Source organism: Vicugna pacos, chromosome 6 (assembly GCF_048564905.1).
Source record: "Vicugna pacos chromosome 6, VicPac4, whole genome shotgun sequence".
Taxonomy (NCBI): domain Eukaryota; kingdom Metazoa; phylum Chordata; class Mammalia; order Artiodactyla; family Camelidae; genus Vicugna; species Vicugna pacos.
Genome location: NC_132992.1, coordinates 3,723,779 through 3,747,943, shown reverse-complemented (window position 1 = coordinate 3,747,943; position 24,165 = coordinate 3,723,779). Strand labels below are relative to the sequence as shown.

The following is a 24,165-nucleotide window of genomic DNA, read 5'->3' as shown; positions in this document are numbered from 1 at the left end:
AGACAGTACCTTGGTTGCAGAGAGCTCCAGAGAATCCAGGGAGGCACTCACACGCGCCACTGATGTGATGGCACGGCCCGCTGCTGTGCACGCAGAGGGGGCACGGCTGGGCGCAGCCGTGGCCGTAGAACCCAGGGGCGCAGACTGGGGGTGAAGGGGAGATGGTGGTCAGCAGCCCAAGGGACCCCAGTAAGCCGGGCTACCTGTCCAGTCCCACATGGTGATGAAGACGGGCTTCTCCAAGTATGGGGGGAGCCACGCCCACCCCACACCTTCGAGGGCCCCATCCCTTTCTACAGAGAGGAGCTGTGGTCTGGTCCTGTTTGCACTAGGAAGCAGAGCTGGGCCGTGAACTTGGGAACAGAAAAGCCAGGGCAGGAAGACAGGAGACCAGAGGGAGGAATTTGACGGGGGCCTCTCAGGCCAGTACTAGCTCCAGCTGGGAAGGGTTAGGGAGGATGTGCAGCTCGGGGTCTACGGGACGGGGGCTCAGCCTTACTTCTCTGGCATAAGGGTCCTCGGAAGCCCGGGGCACACTCGCAGCTCCCGTCCTCTGGAGAGCAGGAGCCGCCATTCTCGCAGCTGCAGGACACGGAGCAGTTGGGGCCCCAGCGACCCGGTGGACACGTGCTATCGCAGTGGATGCCTGTGGGCAGAGGCAGACCTGGGTCAGTGGTAAGGGGTGACACTGAAAGGAGGAATGATGGGAAGGGGGACTATGCAGTATGAAGAGGTAAAGGCAAGCACAGAGCATCTGGGGATGTGGAAGAAAAACCCAGAGAGGCTTGTCTGGTCAGGGAGGGCTTCCAGGAAGAGGTGACACCCAAACTGAGTCCTAAGGAACAAGGAGGGTTTGACCAGGTAAAGGAAACCCTAGTGCAAAGAACAGGAGGCAAGAGGGAGAATCTTGCAGGTGAGATATGGCAAGAGATGAGACTGTGGGATAAGAAGGGATTAGATCATGAAGGGCCTCCTTCATCTTTGACACCTTATATTGGTATCCAAGGTTAGTGGGGCAGGTGAAGCTGCGGTGGGGGCCTCAGAAGCTGGGAGCGAGCTGCATGCCCACCCACGTTAGCCTAGGAGCCACTGGTTCTTGCTGGGTCCCAGTTAACCAGCCCCGGGAGGTGGCCCAGAGAGCGAGTGGGGGTCTTTTCAGATTCTTTTGACCACAACCCTCAGTGCAGTATGTATTTTGTATCAAATGTACACACATATGCATAATAGAAACAAGCACTTTGCAAACTGACATTTACTGTCACCAAGTGTGATGCAACCTGATGTTTTCTTTGCACTATGATGTATTGTTTCATTAAGAAAAAAAACACAAGTTGTGACCCCAACAAATTGATTTAATGACCTTCAGTTTGACAAACAGTGGGGAAATGGATGGAGTTCGTCAAAAAGAAAGAGGAGCCAGGCCTGCAGTCTTTCAGTCTATTTGAGCTGAGCGAGAGGAAATATGTGTTGGGGTGTTTACAGCCCGGAGGCTGAAAAGGAGTTTTAAAAGGCCCCAGGCTGGATGCCCCGCTCTGGGGTGGGGTTTCCTCCCAGGCAGGAAGGCTTCCAGTTTGATCCGTATTCAGTGAATGGACCGTGGGGGGCCCGGGAGACCAGCTTGGCTTTGGAAGGTGAATATTGGAGGCTCAGAAAGGAACAGAATTAGTTTAAAAATCTTGTCTGCCTTGTTATAAGGACAGGGATCGTGAGAAAGAGGGAGGAAGACATTCAGGCCCAGTGAACAGAGCCAGCCCCAGCAGCAGCAGGAGAGCGGAGGGACCAATTTAGAGGCAGGCTGGAATTGTTCAGGCTCACCTGGGCCCGTGGGGGAAGTGGAGGGGCCGAGCAGCCAGAGAGAGTGGGGAGGGCGGGGACGCAGCAGGGTTTACTCATCCACCAGCGCCTTAGTCTAGCGTGTGCTCGCTCCCGGGGCCTCCTTCCCCGTGACAGCTCAATTCTGCAGCAGGGTCGGGGATACAGATGTCACTCTCCAGGAAATAGGCCTCTGCATGGAGGGCAGCGGGAGGGGGAAGCTTTTCCCAGGGGATGCGGTCTTTCCCCAGTGAGCATCTGGTGGCCACATTTCACCCCTCGATGGAGGTCTCTCCCGGGGGAGTTTCAGGTGCACCAGAGGTGAGCCCTGGACAAGCAGCACAGACAAGTGGACTGACAAGGAGCCTGGGGCAGCGGAAACCACAAAGCTGTTTAAAACCGAAAGCCGTGATCTGCCCCAAGGAGTTCTTTTGCCTGTGGTTGTTAAAAACCCAGGATTCAGACCGCAGGCCGAGGGACACGGCTGCTCCTGGCAGGCACGCTGGACTAAGGTGGAGGTCCGCTGTCTGGCAGGGGCCTGCGATCCCATCGGTGCATCAGGCACTATGTTAGGCTGACCGAGGCGCACACAGCACACACAGGCCCGGCCCTCTCCTGAAACTACACGCAGATATTACTGTGATTAGTAAAACCCAATGCATGTGAAAGCACCCCTCAATTCACAGTAGCCTGTTGTTCTCATGTTTGCCCCCAATCAAGGGTCCTCTTTCTTGGGAGATTAAGAACCACAAGTGAAAGGCGGTTATGCTCAGATGGCAAATGACGGCCAGGGCCCACTGGCTTCTAGACTTTCACAGTTATTCTATTCTAGGCCTGGTTCTGTGGGCTCCTGTTTGAGGTTCTTCTATGTCCTAAGAACTCCCTGGAGCTTAAGACATTGGCACCTAAGTAGAGAAGAGGGCGTAGGGTCTCCCCCTGCATGGAGAGCCCAGTTCCACTGGGGCACTCAAAGGGGCTGACCTCAGCCTGGGGAGGTCTCCCACTGCAGCCTCTTAAGAGGCGTGGCTTCATCAGTTAGTTGCCTTCTCTGGGCCCTGTTTTCCCTACAGTTGAATGGGAATAGTAATCCCCCTTAGGGAATCTCCCTGTTTTATTATTTAGGAACCCCTACACAGCTATATTGATGGGTAAAGCGAGGCTAAGAATCCATATATTGGGACCTCTAGCTCATGCTACAAGGCCAGCAACAACTCAGCAGCCCACATCCTTCAGGGACTGTTTTGGGTCTTCCTTCTCCAGGAAGCCTTCCTGGATGTCTGCCCCAGGGATTCAAGTATCTATTTGATAGTGGATACAGCTTTGTCCCAAAGCTTTTGAGCTTTGGTTCAAAATAATCATTTGAATATTTCATATATATGTGTCCTGTGACGACCAGGACCATGGCTTATTGACACTTCTGACTCTTTGTCTAGGTGCTCCTAATGGACAGGGAAACCATCGTGGTCATCTTTGCGTCTCTACTACCCAGGACAGTGTCTGTCATACAACAGGTGCTCAGGGACTATTGCTATTATTGAATTTTGCCATTTATTGCTGGGTCTGGTACAGTGCTGGGCACATGGTAGCTGCCACTAAAAACTTGATGATGAAAAAAAAAACTTAGTGATGGCTTGAGTCAACAAATGCTAGTTGAATGAATAAATGGTTCCCCTTTCCAGTGTAATCCTGTATCTCCCATCTTATGGGCGCTAATGTCCTGAGACCTTGGGCAACTCCCTTTTCCCATCTGTAGCATGAGGAGGTGAGAGCAGATCACCCTCAAGGTCTCCTTCACTTCAAGGGGAAAAGCCATACATGGTTATAGGTCAGCTTCTTTCAGTTTATTTCAACACTGAATAAGCACCTACTGTGTGCAGGGTAAAGTGAATTAGACAAGATGCCAGTCAAGAAGCCTGTGGCTAATGGGGGTGAAGGGAGAAGGTGTCCACACACTTAGAGCAAAGAAAGACAAGTGTTGGGCCAAAGGCACGAGCAACATGCCAGGGGCTGGGAAGTCGGGGGAGGGGGGAGGGCTCGCTGAGCAGGAGGCTGGAGCCTGGACCCCGCGCCCTCACTGACTTTCCTTGTTTCCTTCTGCCTGACAAATCTCAGGACATCAACTGCTCCTTTGAAATGACTTCAGGACCACATCCGGGGACATAAGCTCCAGAACGGCAGAGGCCTTGCTGAAAGGCTGTCCATCAAAGACAGAATTTTTAAGCACCAGATGTCATTAACATCTTACTGGCTCATTCGAAATTAAGGCAAAGGAAATTGAGAGTGGATTTCCATGGGGCTCCAGCTAAGAGCTAGGGTATCGGTGACCAGGGTGGAGCAGCTGCTCAGATACTTTTTGCCTGTGGGGCACAGACACTGCCCAGCAGCCTGGTGTGAATTATTTATCTGAGGACCGACACTGCCAGTAATACCTGTATTTCTTTCTCCTTGCTGTCCACCACCTTGGGGTTGGCTAGTGGGTTCATTCATGCAACATGTCATTATTAAACACTGTATTCATGGCTTACATTGACCAAACACCTACTATGTGCCAGGCACTGTTAGCACTTAGAGGTATTAATAATGCATTTAAACTTCAAAATGACCCTGTAGTTATAAGGATTATAATTATCCACATTTTATGGATGGAGAATTCAGGTGCCCAGGGGTTAAAGGACTTGCCCAAGGTGATCTGGCCCCAGCTCTGTGTCCTTAGCCACTGTGTTATCTTTATCTCAGTGTGTGGCAGGCAGCGGAGAGAGCGATGAACAAGGCGGATGTGGTCCCTGCCTCCACAGAGCTGATGGTCAAGGTGGGAGGCAGAAAATAAACAGTAAACTCAAATCAGAGTTCAATGACAATTGAAGCAAGTACTGCAAGATACTACAGGGTATTATGAGAGTTAATAATTGGGGTTCTTTCATTGTCTTGGCCAGGTTGGGGGTGATGGTAGCCCTCAGAGGAAGCAATCTTTAGGTTGAAATCCGGGGAGTGAGAAGGTGTTATCAGGTGAAGAGAAGGGGAAAGAGTGATCCAGGCAGGAGGAATGTACCTGCACAGGCCTGGAGTCAGGAAGGTGGCTGGCCCTGGTGGCTGGAGTGAAGTGGGTGACGGGAGGGGGCAAAAGAGAGGTAGAGGAGTTGGGCAGGGCCGGATCGCGAGGACCTTGACCCCCTGAAAGGATTTTGAATTGTCTAGGAGTGACATGAGAAGCCACTGAGGCATCCTGAGCAGAGAATGATGTGAATGGATCTGGGTTTTGAAAAATTAACTCTGGCCACCATGTGCAGAGTGGATGCAGCTGAGCAAGAGGGGAGGCCCAGAGACAAGGAGGCCGAGGCAGTGCCAGCTGAGAGAGAGGGGATGAGGGTGGAGGCAGTGGCTGGAGAGAGATGGATGGGTTTGCCATGTATTTAGGGGGTCGGCTGACAGGACACATGTGGGGGCCAGGAGATCCTGGGCTAAGGAGAAAGCTCCTTGGCCCCCTCTCCACCATATCCTCTGCAAACATAGACTGAGCCCACACTTTTGTCTGATTTTTTAAAAAACGGATCTGTCCCTAGTCCTTAGAACAGAGCCTACACGTAATAGGTGTTCAGTTAATATTCATTTACTTGAATTGAATGAATTGGGGAACTGAAGCCCAGAGGAAATAAAGGAAAGGTGCAAATGTAGAGGAGAAAGAAGCAGAGAAGGAGAAAGAGAAAGAACAGTCAAGAGAAGGAGGAGAAACCAAGAGCCCAGTTTCACAGGACCTGGGCCATGACGCAGCAGGGGTTACCTGTCCACCCAGCCAGGCAGCAGCAGTGGCCCGTGATGGGGTCACAGCCATCAGCATGGCTGCAGTCACAGCGCTCACTGCAGTTCAGCCCAAACGTGCCATCCTGGGGAGAGACAGGCGACAGCAACAATGAGCCCCAGGCCCCCAGAGGCTCACACACTTCTGTTCGATTTTGATGACAAAACTGAGCCACTGCCCAACAAAGATGCAGAGAAACTGGGGAATCAACACATCCAAGTCATTCTTTGGCTACATTAATAAGAATATGCAGTTTGGAAGGAGGGAGGTGATGGTCCTGTCCTACCTCCCAATGGTCAGGCTCAGAGAGCTGGAATGACCGTTAATTAAAATTGTAAATGAAAATGCACTTTGCAAACTTTAAAGCACTGATCACATGTGAGGAATGACTGATTTATTCTTCGTTACCAGGCAGGAAGGCGGCAACTAACATTTGTTGCATGCTCGTGAGGTATCAAGAACCTTATGTAACTCATTTCTCTTAATCCTCACAGCAACTGTATGAAGCAGTTCTGTTACATTCATAATTTATAGATGAGAAATAGGGTTAGAGAGGTGAAGTAACACGCTCCAGGTAACATAGGTAGAGTGAGGCAAAGTCAGGATTCGAACCCAGGACTGATTCAACAATATCCCATCAGTTGGTTTAATCTATTTGCCCCTTAGACTAAGTCCAGGTGGTCATTGTTGGGTAATGCTCGGTTTAGTCCTCCCACAGCCTGATCATAAAATTACAGGCTGCTGGAACCAGAAAGAAGCTTAGACGTTATCTATCAAGGAACGGCAACCGACGGATTAGTAAGGGCCGTCCTGTAGCGCTGTGTCGTGCGGGATTCTGAAGCTGCATTTGGGCTTGCGTAAATGTGCCAGTCCATTAATGCTTCCCAGGAGCACCTGGGGGAAAGGGAGGCCACGTCACCGTATCTGCCAAGTATCTGCCACTTTACAGGCGAGAAGGCTGAGGTGTGATGTAGGACAGAGGGGCCAGAACTGGGGCTGGGACCTGAATCCAAGTGTCCCCCGACCTGGTCCAGTAACACCTCTGCAGACAAAATAATCACAGTGAAAGGGCACTCACCGGGCAGGGCAGCTCGCAGGTGTCCCCCAGCCAGCCGGGGGCGCAGGCGCAGGAGCCGTCGGCGGGGCTGCAGGCCGCCCCGTGGGCACAGGCACAGCTCTCATTGCAGTTCAGGCCCCACGTCCCGCTGGGGCACGGCAGGGCGCAGTCGAGACCCTGCCACCCTAGGGGGAGGGAACGAGGCTGTCACCTCTCCATCTGGGCCCAGCAGGGCGTTCTGCCCACTCCCACCCAAACCAGCCCTTCTCCGGTGGCTGGGTTGGAACACACAGGCCACATCCTGAGCCTACCCAGAACCAGCGCAGGGCTGTTAAGAGCACTGGGACTAGAACCTGGGGCTCCCGGCTCCCGGCTCTCACTGTTTTTGCTGTAGGTGGGTGATCCCACCTGGGATGGGATGAGCGGAGTGGGGAGGGCTCTCTCGGCCCGGGTTGGGCTCAGGAAGCTTATCTCAGGGCCCTGGGGTTTGGGGACAGGCCAATTTCCCATTCTGAGGCAGGTTCCCAGCCTGTTTGCCCTCAGACCATTTCTCGCCTTCCCCTGCTCTGACCCGTGTCACAGGGGACTGGCCCCTGCAGCTGCTCCCGGCTGCGCTTGCCAGTGGGAGGCCTGGCCTGTGACTCAGGAGAGACGCCAGGTATCTCCTCTTCTTCCTCTGCTTCGGGCAGGGCCTCGGGCGCTGGCTGTGGCCTCTGTGCTCCAGCACTCTCTTCCCGCCCCTCTGCCCACGTCCCAGCTCCCACCAGGTGGCCCTCACACCTGGGCTCTGGGACCTCCACTTTCTCCCTTCATCCCTCTCAGCCCAGGAGTGGCAGTGACTGTGGGAGAAGCTACAAATCCCTGGATTGCTCATGCCACCTTGTCCATATAGCCCTTCAGCTCTTCCAGCACCATGCTAACGACTCGCCTTTGCTACACCCCTGCTTTGGAAGTGCCTGGCGTGGGTTTCCTCAGCTGGAACCTGACAATATAGGCTTCCTGACCTTGCGCGTGGGTGGGCGGGCAGGAGCAGCTCCGGCCCCTCGGCTGGAAGCCCACCTGGCGGTGTGCACATCGGAGGGGATGGGACTGGGGAAGAAGGCAGTTACCCTCCTTGCAGGCGCAGGAACCATCCACCGGGGAGCAGGTGCCGCCGTTGGTGCAGCTACAGACAGACGAGCAGTTGGGGCCGTAGGTCCCTGCCGCACAGGGGACTGCACAGATCTCCCCCTGGAAGAGGAAGAGGGGAATCCGGGGGTCCGAGGTTGCCCCCTGCTGGGCGGTTGCAGAGGTAGAATAATCCCCCTGGCCCCATGTCCCCCCACCCAAGGTGCCCATGTCCTGACCCCTGGAACCTGTGAATACGTTACCTTACGTGGCAAAAGGGACTTTGCAGACCTGCCTAAGGACCTTGAGGTGGAGAGAGCATCTTGGACTTGCCAGGTGAGCCCAAACCAACTACGTGAGTCCTTAAAAGTAGAAGATGTCCCAAAAGGTAAACTTGAGAAGTCCTCCACCTGCCTGCATTGACTTTGAAGATGGAGGAAGCAGGCAGTGGCTTCTAGAAGCCACAGGCCTCATCTTATAGCCAGCAAGAAAATGGGGACCTTGGTCCCACAACCCTAGGAACTGAATTCTGCCAACAAGCCAAACGAGAAGGAAACAGAGGCTCCCCTAGAACCGCCAGAAGGGAACACAGCCAGCTCACGCCTTGACGTTAGTCCTGTGAGACCCATACCAGACTCCTGACCTACAGACATGTAAGACAGCCCATTTAAGTCACTAAAGGTGTGCTAATTTGTGACAGCAGTGATAGGAAACCAGTACAGGGAGCCTCGCCTGTTGGGGGAGGGGTCAGGCCTCCAGACCCCAGTTCTCACCCTCAGGGAACTTGAGCCCTGAGTCTGCAGTAGGTTACAGCAGCATAAAATTTAACCCTTTGCCTCTCAATCTTACTTGATTCTCACCAGCAACCCCATGACGCAGGTAATAATATCCTCTCCCAGTTTACCCGAACCTCAGAGAAGTTAAAGGTAAGTAACAATGGCTCATGCTTATTAAGTGCTTTCTCAGTATCAGGTAGCAGGCGTACATCGTCTCATTTAGTGGATACCCTCAGGAGACAGGAACTATTCCCTCTTCACAGACAGGACAACTGTCCGGAGAAGTTAGGTACCGTCCAGGCCATGGAGCTAAAAATGGTTGCTCTCTATCCGAACCCAGGCTGGCTGCTTACCCATTCTGTTACCACGTGTCGTAAGCCAGCTTCCCCGGAAAGCCATCTCTGAGATGGGGACTGGTGGGCTCTTGAGAATAACCCCCTCCGAGGGAGTGAGGACTGACTGGGAAGCAGGACCGGGCAGACAGAGGGACTGAGCTGAGCTGAGGATGCAGCTGATCTGCCAGGAAACTCGAGCTGGGCTGGCCCTCAGAACTGTCCTATCCGGGGAAAGGGAGGGAGAGCCTCCGGACCCCAGACCAATCACGGGATACCCACTGCCCCCCCGGGGGAAGGGGCAGGACTTCAGGGGAATCCGTGCTCTCCGGCTGAGGGCAATTTGTGGAGAGGGCTTCAGCTGAGCGCCACTAAGTTTCTGCAGCTGGGAGGAAGGAGTGCCTCTGCCCTGAATGGTGAATCCGGGATCCACCCTACAATGTCCATTTCTTGGGTGGGCTGTTAGCTCCAGGACGGAGTTCAGAGTGAGGGCATGCAGTCACTGCATTTTGGATTTCTACAATCTCCCCCAAAAGAGTGTCTCCAGCCAGCTTCTCAGGTCTTGTGCCCAGGTTTACTTGGGAATGCTGCTGCCACGTGGGCCAGGAGACCAGAGCTCCCCGGGGCCCCCCTAGCTGTGTGGCCTTGGACAGGTTGTGGCCCCTCTCTGAGCCTCATTTCCAGCATCTGTGAAATGACAGGCTTGAAGTAGAGGCGCTCACCTCTCAACTCTAAGGGTCCCAGGCAGCTGGCCTCACCTCCATTTAGGCCACAGAGGGACCCAGATGTTGGGTCCCTGGTGAAGAGAAGCTCCTCTCCCCTTTTCTCCTGTCCTGCCTGGGTCAGGGAGGAGAGACTGGGAAGTGCAAAGTCCTGCACCAGAAGGTTCCACAGTTCCCACTCTTTCCCCTGCCAGTCCTTGGCAGGCCCTGACCAGCTGGAGTCTGTTAGAACTCCCATTACCCAGAAAATCTGAATTTCTCCAAGGCTATAAATAGCCCATAAGAATATATTTAAGCTCTGAAGGCCTTGGCCCGGGTGCAAATTGCATGCTCGGTTTATGATTTTCTCTGCATGAGTTTACTTTAAGAGAGAAGGGTGTTTCTCCTGGCATCCTCATTGGTGTCCCCAACCCTGGTCCTCCCAGGAGGGCTCAGGGGGCCTGGGAGCCCAGCCATGGGTCTGCTGCTGGGGCTCAGAGAGGTCTGCTCATCCTGGCCCTGGTCCAAGGGGCAAGAGGCAGAGCGCCCAACCTGAAACATCTCCCCAAAAGGCTGCACCAGGGTACCATTTTCTCCCAGTGCAGCTGAGCAGGGATATGAACAGTCAGTCAGCTTGGCCTTAAAGCAGCCCTGGGAGGCCACCAGGTGAGATGACGCAAATGGACACGGAGAGGTGCAGTGACTTCCCCAGGGCCCCATGGTACATCAGTGAGGGTGAAGGAAGAAGAACCAGACCTTCTTTCTAGAAAGGGGCTTGGTTAGAGAATGGACACTAGTGCCATCCTGCTTCCACTACTTACTCACTGCATGACCTTGTGCAACTTACTAAACCACTTGGAGACTCAGTTCCTCCATCTGTAAAATGGGAATAATAATGCCCCCACTTCACAGGATTACTAAGAGGATTAAATTCGTTGTTATGTATGAAGCAGATAGAACAGTGCCTGTCAGGCAGAAAGCACTATAAAAGCTATTATTCCTACAAAGAAATAGTATCTTCTATGAAAAGAAGACACAAACCTTCCAAGATTTCAGCAGAAGGCAGCTCTGGAGGAGGGATCCATCTCTCACTCAATGAACAAATGCCCAGCCTTGTGCAGGAGAGGAGGGCTGGTGTTTACAGGGGGGCATGTGACCTCACATCCTCCAGTTCACTTTCCTGCCACCTCCTCCAGGCTGTCTCCCTGGTTCCCCTCGTCACAGCTGAATAGACCAGAACTTTTACCATCACACTTGGGGGATGCAATGACCACTCACTGAGGGGCTACAATGTGCCAGGAGCTGTGTGTTGCAAACACTTTCCATCTGTTAGCTCCTAATGGCAAACAAATCCGGGTGGAGAAGGGGGCAGTTTCTAAAGTGCACAGTTCTGCCCTGAAGGCATGTGAAGCTGGTACAGCTGCCCCTCCTCCACCTCGCTGTCCTGACCCCCACCAGGTTCAAACTCCTCAATAAGTACAAGTAACTAACAGTAAAACCTTTTGTTAAAAAAATCCACACCTTCTGGCCTCTGATTGGCTGTCTCTGGTGATGGACATGCACAGCAAGCCAATAATCAGCCTAACCTCTCAGGTTTAGACTAACAGCTCTGCCCATCTCAAGGCGTCTCCTGGCCAAGGTCTGGTGATGCCCAGGGTGCCCACGTGCCAACCCTCCAACACACACCTCAATTTGAGGCACCACAAATGGGCTTTAATCACGACAGCCTGTGTGGCACCTGAGTCTATGGGGATCAGCATTTATGTCTACCCGCGCTTAGGCAGCATACACACCTGTGAGACTCCATGTGTTTGTCTCTGGGGCATCTGTTTACCCATCTGGGTGGATTTTGGTATATATTTGAGACACTTTCCTCGTCCGTCCCTCCTAGAGGGACAGTTTAGGCAAGAAAGGGCCCTGGACCAAGGGTCAGAGTATGTGGGTTTAAGTGATGCAAGGGCGCTGGCTCAAGGTGCCCTGGCCTCGTTTTTCACCCATTCAATCCACAAACACCTGCAGAGCATCAGCCAGAGGCCAGAGGACCTGTCCTGTGCTGGTGGGAATTGGGTGCACACACAGCCACCACCATCCTAACACACTGGGGGTCCTGGTTTGCTCACGTGCCTGCCTCTGCCCTGGGCGTTGTGAGCTCAGGGAGACAGGGATCTGATTTTATTCACGTCTGGATGCTCGGGGCTCGGGACTCTGCTGGTGCACAGCGGGCCCTCCATAAATGCTGTTTAATTGAAATGAGATTCTGTGTGTACACACTGGCTTCTACTGTGGACAGAATGAGAAGGACGGGGCCCTTTCCATATGCTTTCTCTCTCATGCCAGGCCATTCAACAAATGTTTTCTGACTGGAGGCCGACTCTGAGCTAGCCCTGGGAGTGGGCTTCAGGGGCACACGGGAGACTAAGACCTGGTCTCTGCTGGGGGCAACCCCCAGGCAGCGTCCACACAGGCATACTCACGCTTGCATCTAGATGTGTTTATTTGTACACTTACTTACCTACTGTCTCCCCCAGTTAGACTGGAAGCTTCATGCAGTGGGGATCTTACCTGCCTGCCCCAGGATCCCTAGCTCGGTACCTGGCACAGAGTAGAGGTGCTCTATAGACAGTGTCGAGCAAATGAGTGAGGGGCCCTAGGGGGGTGGGGTTCTGTGGCTCCCATCACACACAGAAAGCAGAATACTGTCTGGTCCAAGGATGAGTCCCTTGCTACCACACCAACTCTGGGCTTCCCTGGGGGTCTTGTATAAAGGGAAAGCCAGGCCAGATCCTTGTCTATGGTTCCACGCCCCACCCCGCCACCTCCTGCTCGGCCAGGCTAAGGGTCCGCTACGGCCAGAAAACTACCCTATTGGCCTCGAGTGTAACCACTCAGGAAGACAAGACCCTTCGGGCTGATCAGGATCTTGGACATGATCAAATCTATTGCCTTCTTGAGAAAGAGACCAAAAGTCAGAGCTGGGATGGGCTGCAGGGACCGTCTTATCCGCTCCCCTGCCCCCAGCCCAGTGCTGGGCTCAGACAAGCCCTGAATCCGTGTCTGTTGCTCTTTTCACATTCTGGATAAAAGGGCAGGATGAGAAGCTGCCAGGGAAAGCTGGGGGTTTGCATTTGGCATCTCACATGCTTCACGCGGCCTAGCACCTCTGCTCACTCCCTCAGCGAGGAGTACCCTGCGGTCCTTTACTGAAGCTCTTCTCCAAGATCTCCACCCAGAATTCCTCTACATCTTACTGCTGGAAAACAGCCTTCTCTTCTGATAGACTCATATTCTTACTAAGTAATACACAGGCCTTGGTTTCCTTATCGGTTATATGCGGCTGTTGGAATCAGTCTCCCCAACTTTTCACCACCAAGAACCCTTGTAAGTGTCGTTCCTCTACAAAGCTCTCTCAGTCTGAAAGACACCGCTGTTACTGTGTGCCGGTGCCTAAGGCCACTCAGGTACTGAACAGGTGCAATCAGGCCGGTGACCACATGCCACATGATGCTCGTGGCAGCATCTCGTCCACCAACCGTGACCTAGAAATTCCTATGATGTCACCTACAACCAGTCAGGGCTTCTGATTAGCGCACGCTAACCTGGAAGATTGTGTAGAGTTAATTTAATTCTAATTAAAAGCAGAAGAAAAACCTTGGTGTTTTAGTTAGCTTTGTTGCAGGTAATGGAAGATTGCCCACAGGCTTTGTGAAATGTTCAAAACTGCCCCTGGCAAACTGCTGCGGCCTTTGCAGGTGTCTAGCTGGGAGCCACTGGCTGGGTCGTCCCTAAGGGTTCTTTAGCTCTGACTCTGAGCATCTTCTTGTCTGCAGTAGGTGTCTTAACCCAAAGGGGTGAGGAATGGTGGGGATGCAAATCCAGGGGGTAGGGAGCCCTCCAGAGTCTCTAAGACACACCAGCTGGGTGGCACCCACCTACTCTGCTAAAACATGGCTTGGGCCCGGCCACATACCCATTCCTACCAGCGGGGAGACAGCTCCTTGCGCCAGGGCTAGAAAGGAGGTTGCGAATCCCTTGGTCCAGCTGCCTTGTTTTACAGGTGAGGAAATAGGCCAAGAGAGGGAAAGTGACTTGCCCAAAGTCACACAGCCAATGCTACACAGAGATGGGTTTGGAACGCAAGTCTCCTGGCTCCCCTTTCAAGTACAGGGTTCTAAGAGCCCAGATAACCTCCACTGCCCCTCCTCACTCAGATCAATGGCATACTCACCACCTAAACACACAGCATCCAGAGGATGTGGCCCTGACCTTGAGGAAGGGGCACCTGCCAAGGCTCAAATAATTTGGTCCTTTTTCAACACCAGGAAGTTGACATCTGGGCTTTTCATATCATTGTCTATCCTCATCTCACCTGCACAACCCACACCCTCAGCCCAGGAAAGGGAGCCCCCCACCTCCCACAGGGGCAGGCCCCGGAGGTTCCAGCTTCTGCGGAGGGAAGCCTGCCAGTTCTGCTCAGTGTCTTCATTCTGTGAACAGAGGATGGATGTGAACTCTTCCTCCCACCCAAAGGCCTGTTAATTATAGATGCAGCACTGGCTATTAACATCCTGAACTTGATTTGAAAGAGCTGCTGGAGGAACGGAACCCCGGAGCTGGTCCCGCTAAAGAGAGGCAGATCTCCCGTCCGCCTCCCGCCTGCCTCCTGCACAATGCGGCAACACAGACGCAGACCGCGGTGGGTAATGAGTTTCATGTTCTATTAAATTTGTTTCAAATGCCACTTACTGAATGCCCACCCCGCTCCTGCAATATGCTGCTCTGTAGTCTGGCCCTGTTTGAGCAAATTCATCAACAGCTGGGCTCCTTGTGTGGCTTATCCGTTCTCCTTGCAATGGGCAGGAGGTTAATGAGTATTTTTCTGGATTAAAAGGAGGAGGCGGATGGAAGGGGTTGACCTCCCACCTCACACAAAAGAGGGTGGCAGTTGTGCAAGTTCGTCTCTGGGTCCCCTTAAATATGTTCTCGGGGTAGGAGGCAGTGTAAACGGAGTGGACTGGCTTCTCTAGATCAGGGCTGAGGTGGTGGGTGTCCTGCTCCCACCTGCGGGCTGGTGGGAGCTCAGCACAAGGGACTCTGGGAGGCAGCCAGGGAAGTGGGCCTGGCCCCCATGTCTTCTTTCTTGCTGGAGGAGTAGGGACAGTTTAGGCAAGAAAGGGCCCTGGACCAAGGGTCAGAGTATGTGGGTTTAAGTGATGCAAGGGCGCTGGCTCAAGGTGCCCTGGCCTCGTTTTTCACCCATTCAATCCACAAACACCTGCAGAGCATCAACCAGAGGCCAGGTGCTGGGACAGGCCCCGGTCTCACTAACCATCATGCCAAACTAGGTGTGACCTAAGGTCCCTTTCAGCTCCCATATTCTTTACCTTCCCCTGCCCTCCCACTTCCAGAGCAGGTTCCCCGGTTACCTGCTCCTTTGCGGCACTGACCACAATTGTGATGAATTAACACAAAACCAGTTCTCACTCACTAGATCGTAAGTCTCCTGAGGGTCAGGACTGGGTCTGTTTGACTCAGCCCTGTGGCCCGGCCCTAGCACGGGGCCTCGACCACAGTCTGAGCTCGATGCATATGGACTGAATTAACTCAATCATTCAGGAAATGTTTTTTAATCCCTAGTATGTGTCAGACACGACACTGCGCGAGGCCAGAGGTGGACAGAGTCGCCCCTATTCTCGTGGCGTTTACCCTCTAATGGCTGGAGCAGGGTGAGGCACAGATGAGGCCGTGGCACTAGAGAGAGCAGACAAGTCCCCTCCCCACTCCCAGAATGTTCTGCCGGCAGCCTTCAGTGGCCTCCCCGATCCTCTGGTTGCTCCTGTTCCCTTCTCTCCCCTGCTTTTCCTAGAGTTTCAGGGCCACCCACAAAGGCTGACTTGGGTGTCCAGTGTTACATCAGTGCCAGAAGCACACATGTGGAAGGTGCTTTACTGTTTACAAAGCCCCTTGTCAGGGCAAGCACCTGATCTTTGCCAAGCAGAGTATCAGCCCTGGGCATCTACATCCCCACTGCCCACCCTCCTTGGTCAGTCCCGGCTCCAAGGGCTCAGAGTGGGACCCCCCAGGTGGGGAGCCTCATTTGTGATTTTCCAGGGAGAAAGAGTGACACGTGGTCCACAAGGCAAAAAGAGAATGGCCTGGACTGAATGCCAGCAACAGAGGCCTCTTCAATGCACAGAAAACCTCACTGGACCTAATTAGTGTGTCACTGATAAAGCAGCAACTGACAGCGGATGCATGTTGGGGGAAAAAAACTCTGCATAAGGCATGAGGAGCAGAGGGCTAGAGAGATGAAAGGGAGAGAGGGATGGAGGCCACGGGTCACACCCATCCCCATCCCTGCCTTCCTGTGTCAAGAGGGGAATACCCAGGGCCTGTGCAGCTGAGTCATTCTGCTAGGCTCCCATGGAGGATGGGTGGAGAAGGGCTCAAAATTAGGCCTGAAAATCCTATGTCTCTCCAACATGAATAGGCTGTCAGTGATCTGAGGCTGCTCTGTACAGTTGTGTAGGCTGTGCACTGCACAAATCCAGAGGTGCCACTCATACGGGAGTCACCATAGTCTGTGGATATATTACATTAGTTTTTGGCAGGTGTCAGTAGAATGTCTTGAGGAAGGAGTCATTTTTTTCTAATATTCACAAATATGCTATATAACTTTGACCCCTCAAGAGGTTTCTCTAAAGGTGCAGACCCCTTCTAATAGTTCCCAAACAGATCCAAGACATTTCAGGAAGACCTGAGATGCAGTGGGTATGGCCAAAGAAGGACATTTGGGGTCAAGTTCAGGCCATGTCACTTACTGGCTGCATGACCTAGGGTCCTCCTGGAGGCAGCTGCCGGCCTGATAAAACAAAGGTTCTTTTCTCCCCTTCCCTCTCCCTCCTCCAACTGTCCCCTCGGAGAGCCTCTCCTGAGTTCCCAGAAGGCATCATAGGCTAATAAAGGCTTACTAAGCACTCTTGAGAGGTATTTGTATCTTATCAGGCGGCTCCAAGTCTAAAGTCCCTAGCAATGTTCCTATGTGCAGGGTACGTGCATTGTGGGCAGCACCTGGAGAAGGGGGAGCAGAGGCTCCGGTCCTCACTGCTATACACACCCCTTCACCCCTACAGACAGGGCTGACCCTTGGCTTTGAACAGACTGACCCACCCCCAGTGCTGGAGACAGGAGGAAGAAGACTCAGATTTTTAACCTCCCCCTTAGTGCCAGCTGGTACCAGGCACTTTTGGTCCCTTGTCTCCTTTTGTTCTTATAACAGCCCTGCAGGGAAGGAATTACCTAGAGAGAGAACCATCCTGGAGAGAGGCCAGACTGAGGCCCAAGGGGTCAATTTGCCCTAAGTCACACTGTAGGAAAGGGGCCGACTGACTCCACAGCCCAGTCTCTTTCCTCTAGACCTGGCTGCCTTGACTGCAGACAGGACAGCAGTGACAGGGACCCCGATGATCTGAGCACCTGCCAGATGCGAGGCCCTGTGCTAGGTGCTTTTCTGCACATTTGTTGTTAAATGTACGCTGACAGTGGAGGCAAGAATGGCTAATAGGGGTTTACGGTGGGAATTCTTAGGGAGCATTTGTATCTTATATCGGGAGGCTCTTGAAGTCCAAAAGCTTTCAAGACTTGAAGGAATAAAGCTAAGATGGTGGAATAACATGGGAGTGAGAGTCAGACTGCGGATTGCGCCAACAGTCATCAAATAATGTATATCCTCTGAAGGAGAGAACGCTGGTTCAAGTGATGATGACGGTGATGATGCTAATGCTGGTGCTGATGGTGCCGGGGGAGGCAGCCACAGCGCACACACAGGCCGGCCTCAGCTCTGAGCTAAAAGAAAGGAGTTTCCTGTGACAGCTTCACATTCCTGCTCCTGGCTTCACCTCCCTCCGCTTCCTCCCCAGGACTGAGCCCAGTCAGAAGCCCTTGTACTTTCTGGGGGACTGGGTGGGTGGGGATGATTCCAGCCACAGAGGATCTCACAGGCCTTCTGGGCTGTGCTCCCTCAGAGGACAGAATGAGGCTTCCCTGCAAAGGCTGGGCTGGAATCTTCGGGACTTCCTGAGCAAACACTGACAACACATGGCCCCAGTCACTCTGTATTAGCTTTCATGATTTCCCTAGTGGGCTTTTTTTTAAGCTTTTTTTTTTTGGTGGGGGGAGGTAATTAAGTTTATTCATTTATTTTTTAGTGGAAGTACTGGGGATTGAACCCAGGACCTAGTGCATGCTAAGCATACACTCTACCACTAAGCTATACCTTCCCCCTGCTCCCTAGTGGTTTTAAAAAGTGCCAAAGAACATTGCCTCTAAACTGCTGGGAAAGCCCTTGCTGGGCATTGGGGAAGGTCCTGTGAGCATTTAGAGGGGTACGTGAGTGGAATGAGGAGTAGGGCAGGGGCACAAGATGAGACTGTAGCCTGGGAGTGGTGGGGTGGCTGCCTCTCTACTTCCAGGTGTTCTGCAGGCTGTTTTTGGTGAAGCTGTGTGTGTGTGTGTGTGTGTGTGTGTGCGTGTGCACGTGTGCGCGCGCGCAGTGATACACACTGCTGACGTACGTCATGTGAAAACATACGTGGGCCCTATGTATACCTATACATATGCTTTGCATGTGTGGAAGAGCAGGTTAGAGATAGGATTTAGGCTTGTTGTCCCAGTGTCCTGGTTTGGATGGTAGCTGATAGGGTTCCCTGACCATGCCTCGTCCATGCAGCATGTGACTTTAGTGTGTGTCTTGTGTCAACGATGTGACAGGTACGGGGTAAGCTTAGCATAGGCACATCGAACATTTGGGCTGATCCTGGTCATAGAGCCTCAAGGCAAATTCGATCACTGTGGCTCTGAGCGCAGCATGCGTGGCATGGACATGCCGGGACCACGTTGTGGGGCTGTTGGTATATGTGCATGTGTGCTGCAGAACCCAGCTCCTCTGGGGTGGCGGCTGGGGGGGGGTGTGCCCAGGGCAGTGGCCTACAGAGCCCAGGGCTGACTATATTGACAGTGACGATGTCCCAAGTGGGAACAAGATTGTGGGGGCAGACGGTCCTGCAGGGGCCACTGTTGGGTGTTTACTAGGGTCCAAGCAAAATGTGGTACATTCATGACTTGGGAGATGCTTCTAAAGGACCTGGGAATCTATTCAAGTATTTACTGATCACTCTGTGCAGGGGACTGTGCCGGGCCTGTGAGTGGGCTGGGGTTAGGAGGCTGGCGGGATGGGGAAAGGGGATGAATCAGGCAGACCTGCCCTCCAGCAGCTTTCCGTCTAGTAGAGAGGGCAGAGACATCCACAGTGTGCCACCAGACTGGGCGTGCTGGTGTCCTATGGAAAGGTTGTGTTCTGGTGGGAAGAAAGCAAGGAGGCTTTATGAGGAGGCGGTCACCGAACTGAGCCCGTATGGGCACCTGGGCAGACTCTGGCCAGCGGGACACAGAGCAAGGGCATCGCGGGAAAGGGACAGTAGGAACAAGGGTACGCAGGTGAGGCTGTGCATGGGTGGGTGGGTGGGAGGGTCTCCAGGGTAAGGCAACCCATTTAGATTTTCTGGAGCACCAAGGCTGGAGGCGGGCAGTGGGACAAAGGCCTGAGCTTTACCGTAAGGCAAAGGCAGGTCCCTGAGAGCAGTGTTCCACCCTGTTTTTAGGAACCCCCTCCCCCAAAGGCCACTCCTTTGAGTTTGAGAGGTTGAGAGCCTGGACTCAGGCAAATCCAATGGCTTATCGACTGTGGAATCATTTTTTAAAAAGTTATAGATTGAATTCAGAGAAACGCCAGAAGTTGAAACCTGAGAGGCTTTTACTGGGAAACAAAGAAGGAGTGGAGGTGGAAAAGCCTGCCGCCCCTCCCTTCCCCCAACTCTAAATTATCCAAGTCTTTATAAAGCTGATTTCCTCTGGATTTTTCTAGGCCTCGGAGGTGTCTCAGCCGAGTTCCCACAGAATGCATCATCACCACACATAATATGGGCCTGGGACGTGCTCCCCATTTAAGAACCTGAGGTTTGAAGGGAGCTCAGTTCAGACTTCCCTGCAGGAAAAGAGGTGTCTTCCGGCCTTGGGCAGAGCCTGTCTGGGGCTGCAGGCACGAGGGAAAAGAAGGGAGCAAGGCCTGGGAGGGAGACGGGGCCAGAGGGGTCTATCCTGGCAGCATTTGCCTGGAGAGTGGTGCGGCTGTGTGTTTGAGAGCGGGGAGGGCTGAGTTGCTCCGAGCTGTGTAACCTTGCCGTGACTGGGTCCTTGCGTGTAAAGTGACAGTGGTGACATCTAACCTCAGAGGGCTGTGGAAACTCCTAAGATGATGGGTGAGAGAATTCTGTAGTGGAAGAACTGTGATGCAGATGGTTGTCATGGTGATGATGGCACACTCCATCCACGCCGCCACCTGGGAAACTGACACCTCCCCTCAGCTACATGATGGATACCTGGTTGCCCCATAGTTGGACATCAATTCCTAAATCAGCTCTTGTGGCTGGAGCACCCCCGTGGCCGTGGTTAAGGTTTCACCCTGGTGTGGGGCAGTGAGGATCACTCTGGGTTTGTCCAGCAGAGACAGGTCACAACTGAAGCTCATGGGCTCTGGAACCTAACTCTTGCCTTTGACACTTAAGGGATCTTGGGTGACTTTATTCCCCCCAGTATTATTGAGGTAGAATTGACAAACTGCAAGTTATTAACCTCTCTGTGTCTCAGTTTCCCTGCCTGGAAAATGGGGATTATAGCAGTACCTTCCTCTGAGGGTAGTGATGAAAATTAAATAAATTATTCTCCGTAATGTTCCTAGACAGTGCCTGGCCCAGAGGAATTGCTATAAATGCTTTTTTTTGGGGGGGGGTTATTACATGTGGCCCATATGAGCCCGAGGCCTGCTGCGGATGGAAGAAAAGAAACTTAAGACCAGTCTGTGCCACTTTGGTAATGCTTGCCCTGTTTCACCCTCACACCACCCTGTGAGGCCCTCCACTCACTGCCAGGCGAGCAGAGTGAGACTCAAGAGGCGAGCCTGCTGGCCAGCAGCTCACCCAGTTGTGGGGCGGCAGGGCTGAGATTCAAACTCAGGTTTCCCGGACTCAGAGCCTATGCTCGTCCCATTCTGCCCAGCAGACTCCACTGAAGAACCACGGGGAGTGATGGGAACCAAAGTCTGCGAACACCTGCGACATGCCAGGCTCTTAGACTGTGACGTCACCACCCCCCCTCCCTCCACAGGGTACGGAGGTCAAGTGCAGCGCTGTTCTGTCACGGCCCTGCTCGGGGACTGCAATGACGCCCTCTTACCTGCAGGGTTGAGCACAGGTCCCCACCCCGGCTGCAGGGCCCAGCCTGCTCTGCTCCCACTCTGGGGCCATGGGGAACCCGCACCCCGCTCTCCTGGGCCTGTCTCAGGGAATTAACACTCCTGGCAACTTTCAGGAGAGGCGAGAACAATTATTTACCAGTGTTTTTGGAGAGAAATTTTGAGGTGTTTATTTTCCTTTCATTTATCTCCATTGTTAGTCTTCCTATTAACCCCACCTTGAAGTAATTTATTCATGACCTTTTTCTGCAACATCTTTCATTTTCTAGACATAATCACACCTTCTGGCAGGAATCCCTTCCCCCTCCTGGGGTCCGTAATTACTCCTGCAGATGGGATGACTGGTGCTAATGACTAAGGGGGGAGACGGCTGTGGAGGGGCCTGGCTGGGGGGGATTTTGGAGCTTGAGGGCAGGGGTAGCAGGAGGGGAGTGGGCTCATCCTTTGTTCCAGACCCGCAGCCTTGGTGGGGGAGTCAGTCTGCGACTCGGGGCCCACGGCTCCCATTACATCTCTGGGTGCACACACCTGGCACTTCTCCAAGCGTTTTCGATGAAGTGTTTCGTCTCAGCTTTACACCAGACCCAGGATTCAGGGAGCAAGGTTTATGCCCCAGTTTACAGAAGATAAAGTTAAGGCACAGAGGTGAAGGGACTCGGGCGAAGTCAAACAGCGAGTAGGCGGCGGAGCCAGGGTTGGAGCCCACGTCTGACTCCCGAATGGCCTCTGCTCAGCACCGACCTCCCGTCCCCGCGCGGCTGTCCTGAGGCGAGCTTGGCCTTGGAGGCTTAAGCCCTGGGTTCTAGGCCCAGCTCGAGGTCCTCTCAAGTCAGGTCATCTCGGACAAGACTTGTAACTGATCTGAACTTCAGTTTCCTCGTCTGGGAGATAACAGCTAACAATACTTGCCCAGCGTTCCTCACAGGAGAGCCAGGGGGACTAACAAACTCGAGTGTGAGACAGCTGGGTAAACTGTAAAGCGCTGTCCCACAGTAAGGGAGGCAGCCCGAGGGTCCCAGCCACCTCCCCTTAAAAGACAGAAGGCGGGGGGTCCCAAGGCTCCAACTGAGAAAAGACGTTTCTGGGGTTGTCCTCTCTCCTGGGAAAAGGCCTGAGAGGGTGTCAAAGCTGGTTACTTATTTACCATGGACCCACAGCCCTCCCCTCTCCAGACAATTTTTGTTTGCGGCTGGAATTGTAGGCTCTAGCCTCAAACAGCTGCAGGCCCAGCTCCTGGGGGCCGTTTACCAACAAGGGCAGGTTACTTCAGCTCTCTGAGCCTCAGTTTCCTCATCTGCAAAGTGGGGATCCTAACAGCTCTACCTGCAGGGTTGCTGGGGGGGATGGAGAGCAGAGTGCCCGACCCAGGCGCACAGCATCTCCACTTGGCCGGCCCTCTCCCCTAGAACTTTGGGGGAAGCTCCTCCAACACCGGCCCCTCCGGAGTCTGTGGGGTGGCCAGCACTGGGAGCCGGCAGGGGAAGAAAGCCATCAATGCCAGAGACTTGCACAAAAAAAAAACTGGGAGTGTCTAAAGCATGGACGCTTCAGACCTGCCCCATTCGCTTCTCTGCTGCACATGGGGAGAGCTGCAGGCGCCAGGCCTGAGCCCCAAGCCCCAGCTCCAGCCCCAGCGATGAGGGCACTGATGAACACACGAGGAGCGAGGAGTGTGGCAGGGAGAGGGTGGTGTCACGTGCGGAATGTTTATTTTGTAGAAGAGTTGGAACAGGGTCCCAGATGGGGAAGGCTGGACTCAGCCTTGGTGACATAAAACCAATTTTCCCTATTTTGCTCTGTGGATTAATTGCCAGCATGATTTAACACTCTGGTGACACCCTCATCCCTCTCTGCCCTGGGAAAAATCAGTAGGCTCTTTGCTCTGGGGACAGCAAACTCATGAGATGGAGGTGGAGGTGGAAAAAGCATCGGATTGGGAGTTAGGTCCCTTGCTCTCCATCCTGGTTCTGCCAATGATTTGCTGTGTGAGTTGAGATAAGTCACATTCCCTCTCTGGACCTCGGCTGCCTCCTTCGTAAAATAAGAGGGTGCACTAGGGGAGCACTGAGCACGCTTCCAGCTCTGCCATTGTGAAGGGTAATTCCCATTTTGTGCTGACGTGACCAGGTAGGCAGGCATTATTCATCCGTACTACAGACAGGAAACTGGGGCTCAGAGGCTGAGCACGTTGCCTAAGGGCACACGGCTACTGAGAGGCAGACTTGCGATTCCCATCCAAGCCTGTCTCACCCCGAAGTCCATGCTTTTGCCTCCAGTAAGCATCTCTAGACCACAACATAAGGAACCTCAACAATCATTCACTGAACATTCGCCACATGCCAGGCTTTTCCCTGAGCATCGTACATATCTTATCTAATTCAGTCCTAAGAATGACACTAGAACACTGTGCCATTATTCCTCCTGTTTTACAGATGAAAAACTAAGGCTTGAGAAGCGCAAGTAACTGGGCCAAGGCCACCCGGCAGGTGACAGCAGGGCTGGGACTTGAGTACTGGACTGTGTGTGTATATGGGTTTATAGTTTTGGACCACTTTCGCCATTTTGCCCCACCTGTGCGCCTCTGCTCACACGGGTGTGGCAGCTCGGGGGTGAATTCCTCACCCCCAGAGCAGCAGCTGGGAAAATCTTTTACTGTAATAATTAGGAACCTAGTCAATGGCAGAGGGCGGGGCATGCGAAGCTGGTTTTCTGGTTGTAGGGCTAATTGTCCGCGGAGCTCGGTTTGACGACGGACAGAACAATTAGAAGAGGAAATGCACACACACTGTATGCACGTCACCTGGCTCTAATTTTCAGTGCACATTCATTCTCTTCTCGTCCCGCAGCTGCCCTGGTTCCCTAGGTCCAGCTCAAGAGCCGCACCGGAGGGAGACGCGCACTTTACCCAGCTGGTGGGGGGAAGGCGGGTGTGTGGGGGACCGTCACGTCTTTAAAGGACATCAGAAGCCTTGGAGGGAAATTCAATCCCTGCTTCACTGATCTGGATTTTTGTAACTCTCATCCCCCTCCCGCCTTCACCTGCCTGAGCAGCTGAGGTTTGCATATGACCTACCGACAGCACGGAGAAAGGGGAGAAAAATGTGGAAATGAGTTTGTTCATTTGGGTGATGGAGTGCCCGCTCCCTTCGCCAGCATGCAGGGTTCAATAACGGCAGACAGGGCTTCAAAAAATTGCAGCATAAATAGATGAGCCCTTTAAGGTAATAGAAATTCTGTCATCCAGGGGAGAAATATAGTCCCCGAATCCCAGGGGAGGGG

General features: G+C 53.3%; 1 protein-coding gene across 1 annotated transcript in view; it reads right to left on the bottom strand.

Annotated features, from left to right (window-relative positions):
• The window catches only part of MEGF11 (multiple EGF like domains 11), a 332,515-nt gene that overhangs the window by 23,608 nt on the left and 284,742 nt on the right, over positions 1-24,165 (bottom strand). Inside the window, exons 11-15 of the mRNA XM_072962208.1 lie at positions 7,775-7,895; positions 6,687-6,850; positions 5,591-5,693; positions 500-646; positions 10-144 (exon numbers count right to left, since the gene is read on the bottom strand). Of these exons, the coding sequence (XP_072818309.1) occupies positions 10-144; positions 500-646; positions 5,591-5,693; positions 6,687-6,850; positions 7,775-7,895 (670 nt within the window). The remainder of the gene's footprint in view (positions 1-9; positions 145-499; positions 647-5,590; positions 5,694-6,686; positions 6,851-7,774; positions 7,896-24,165) is intronic.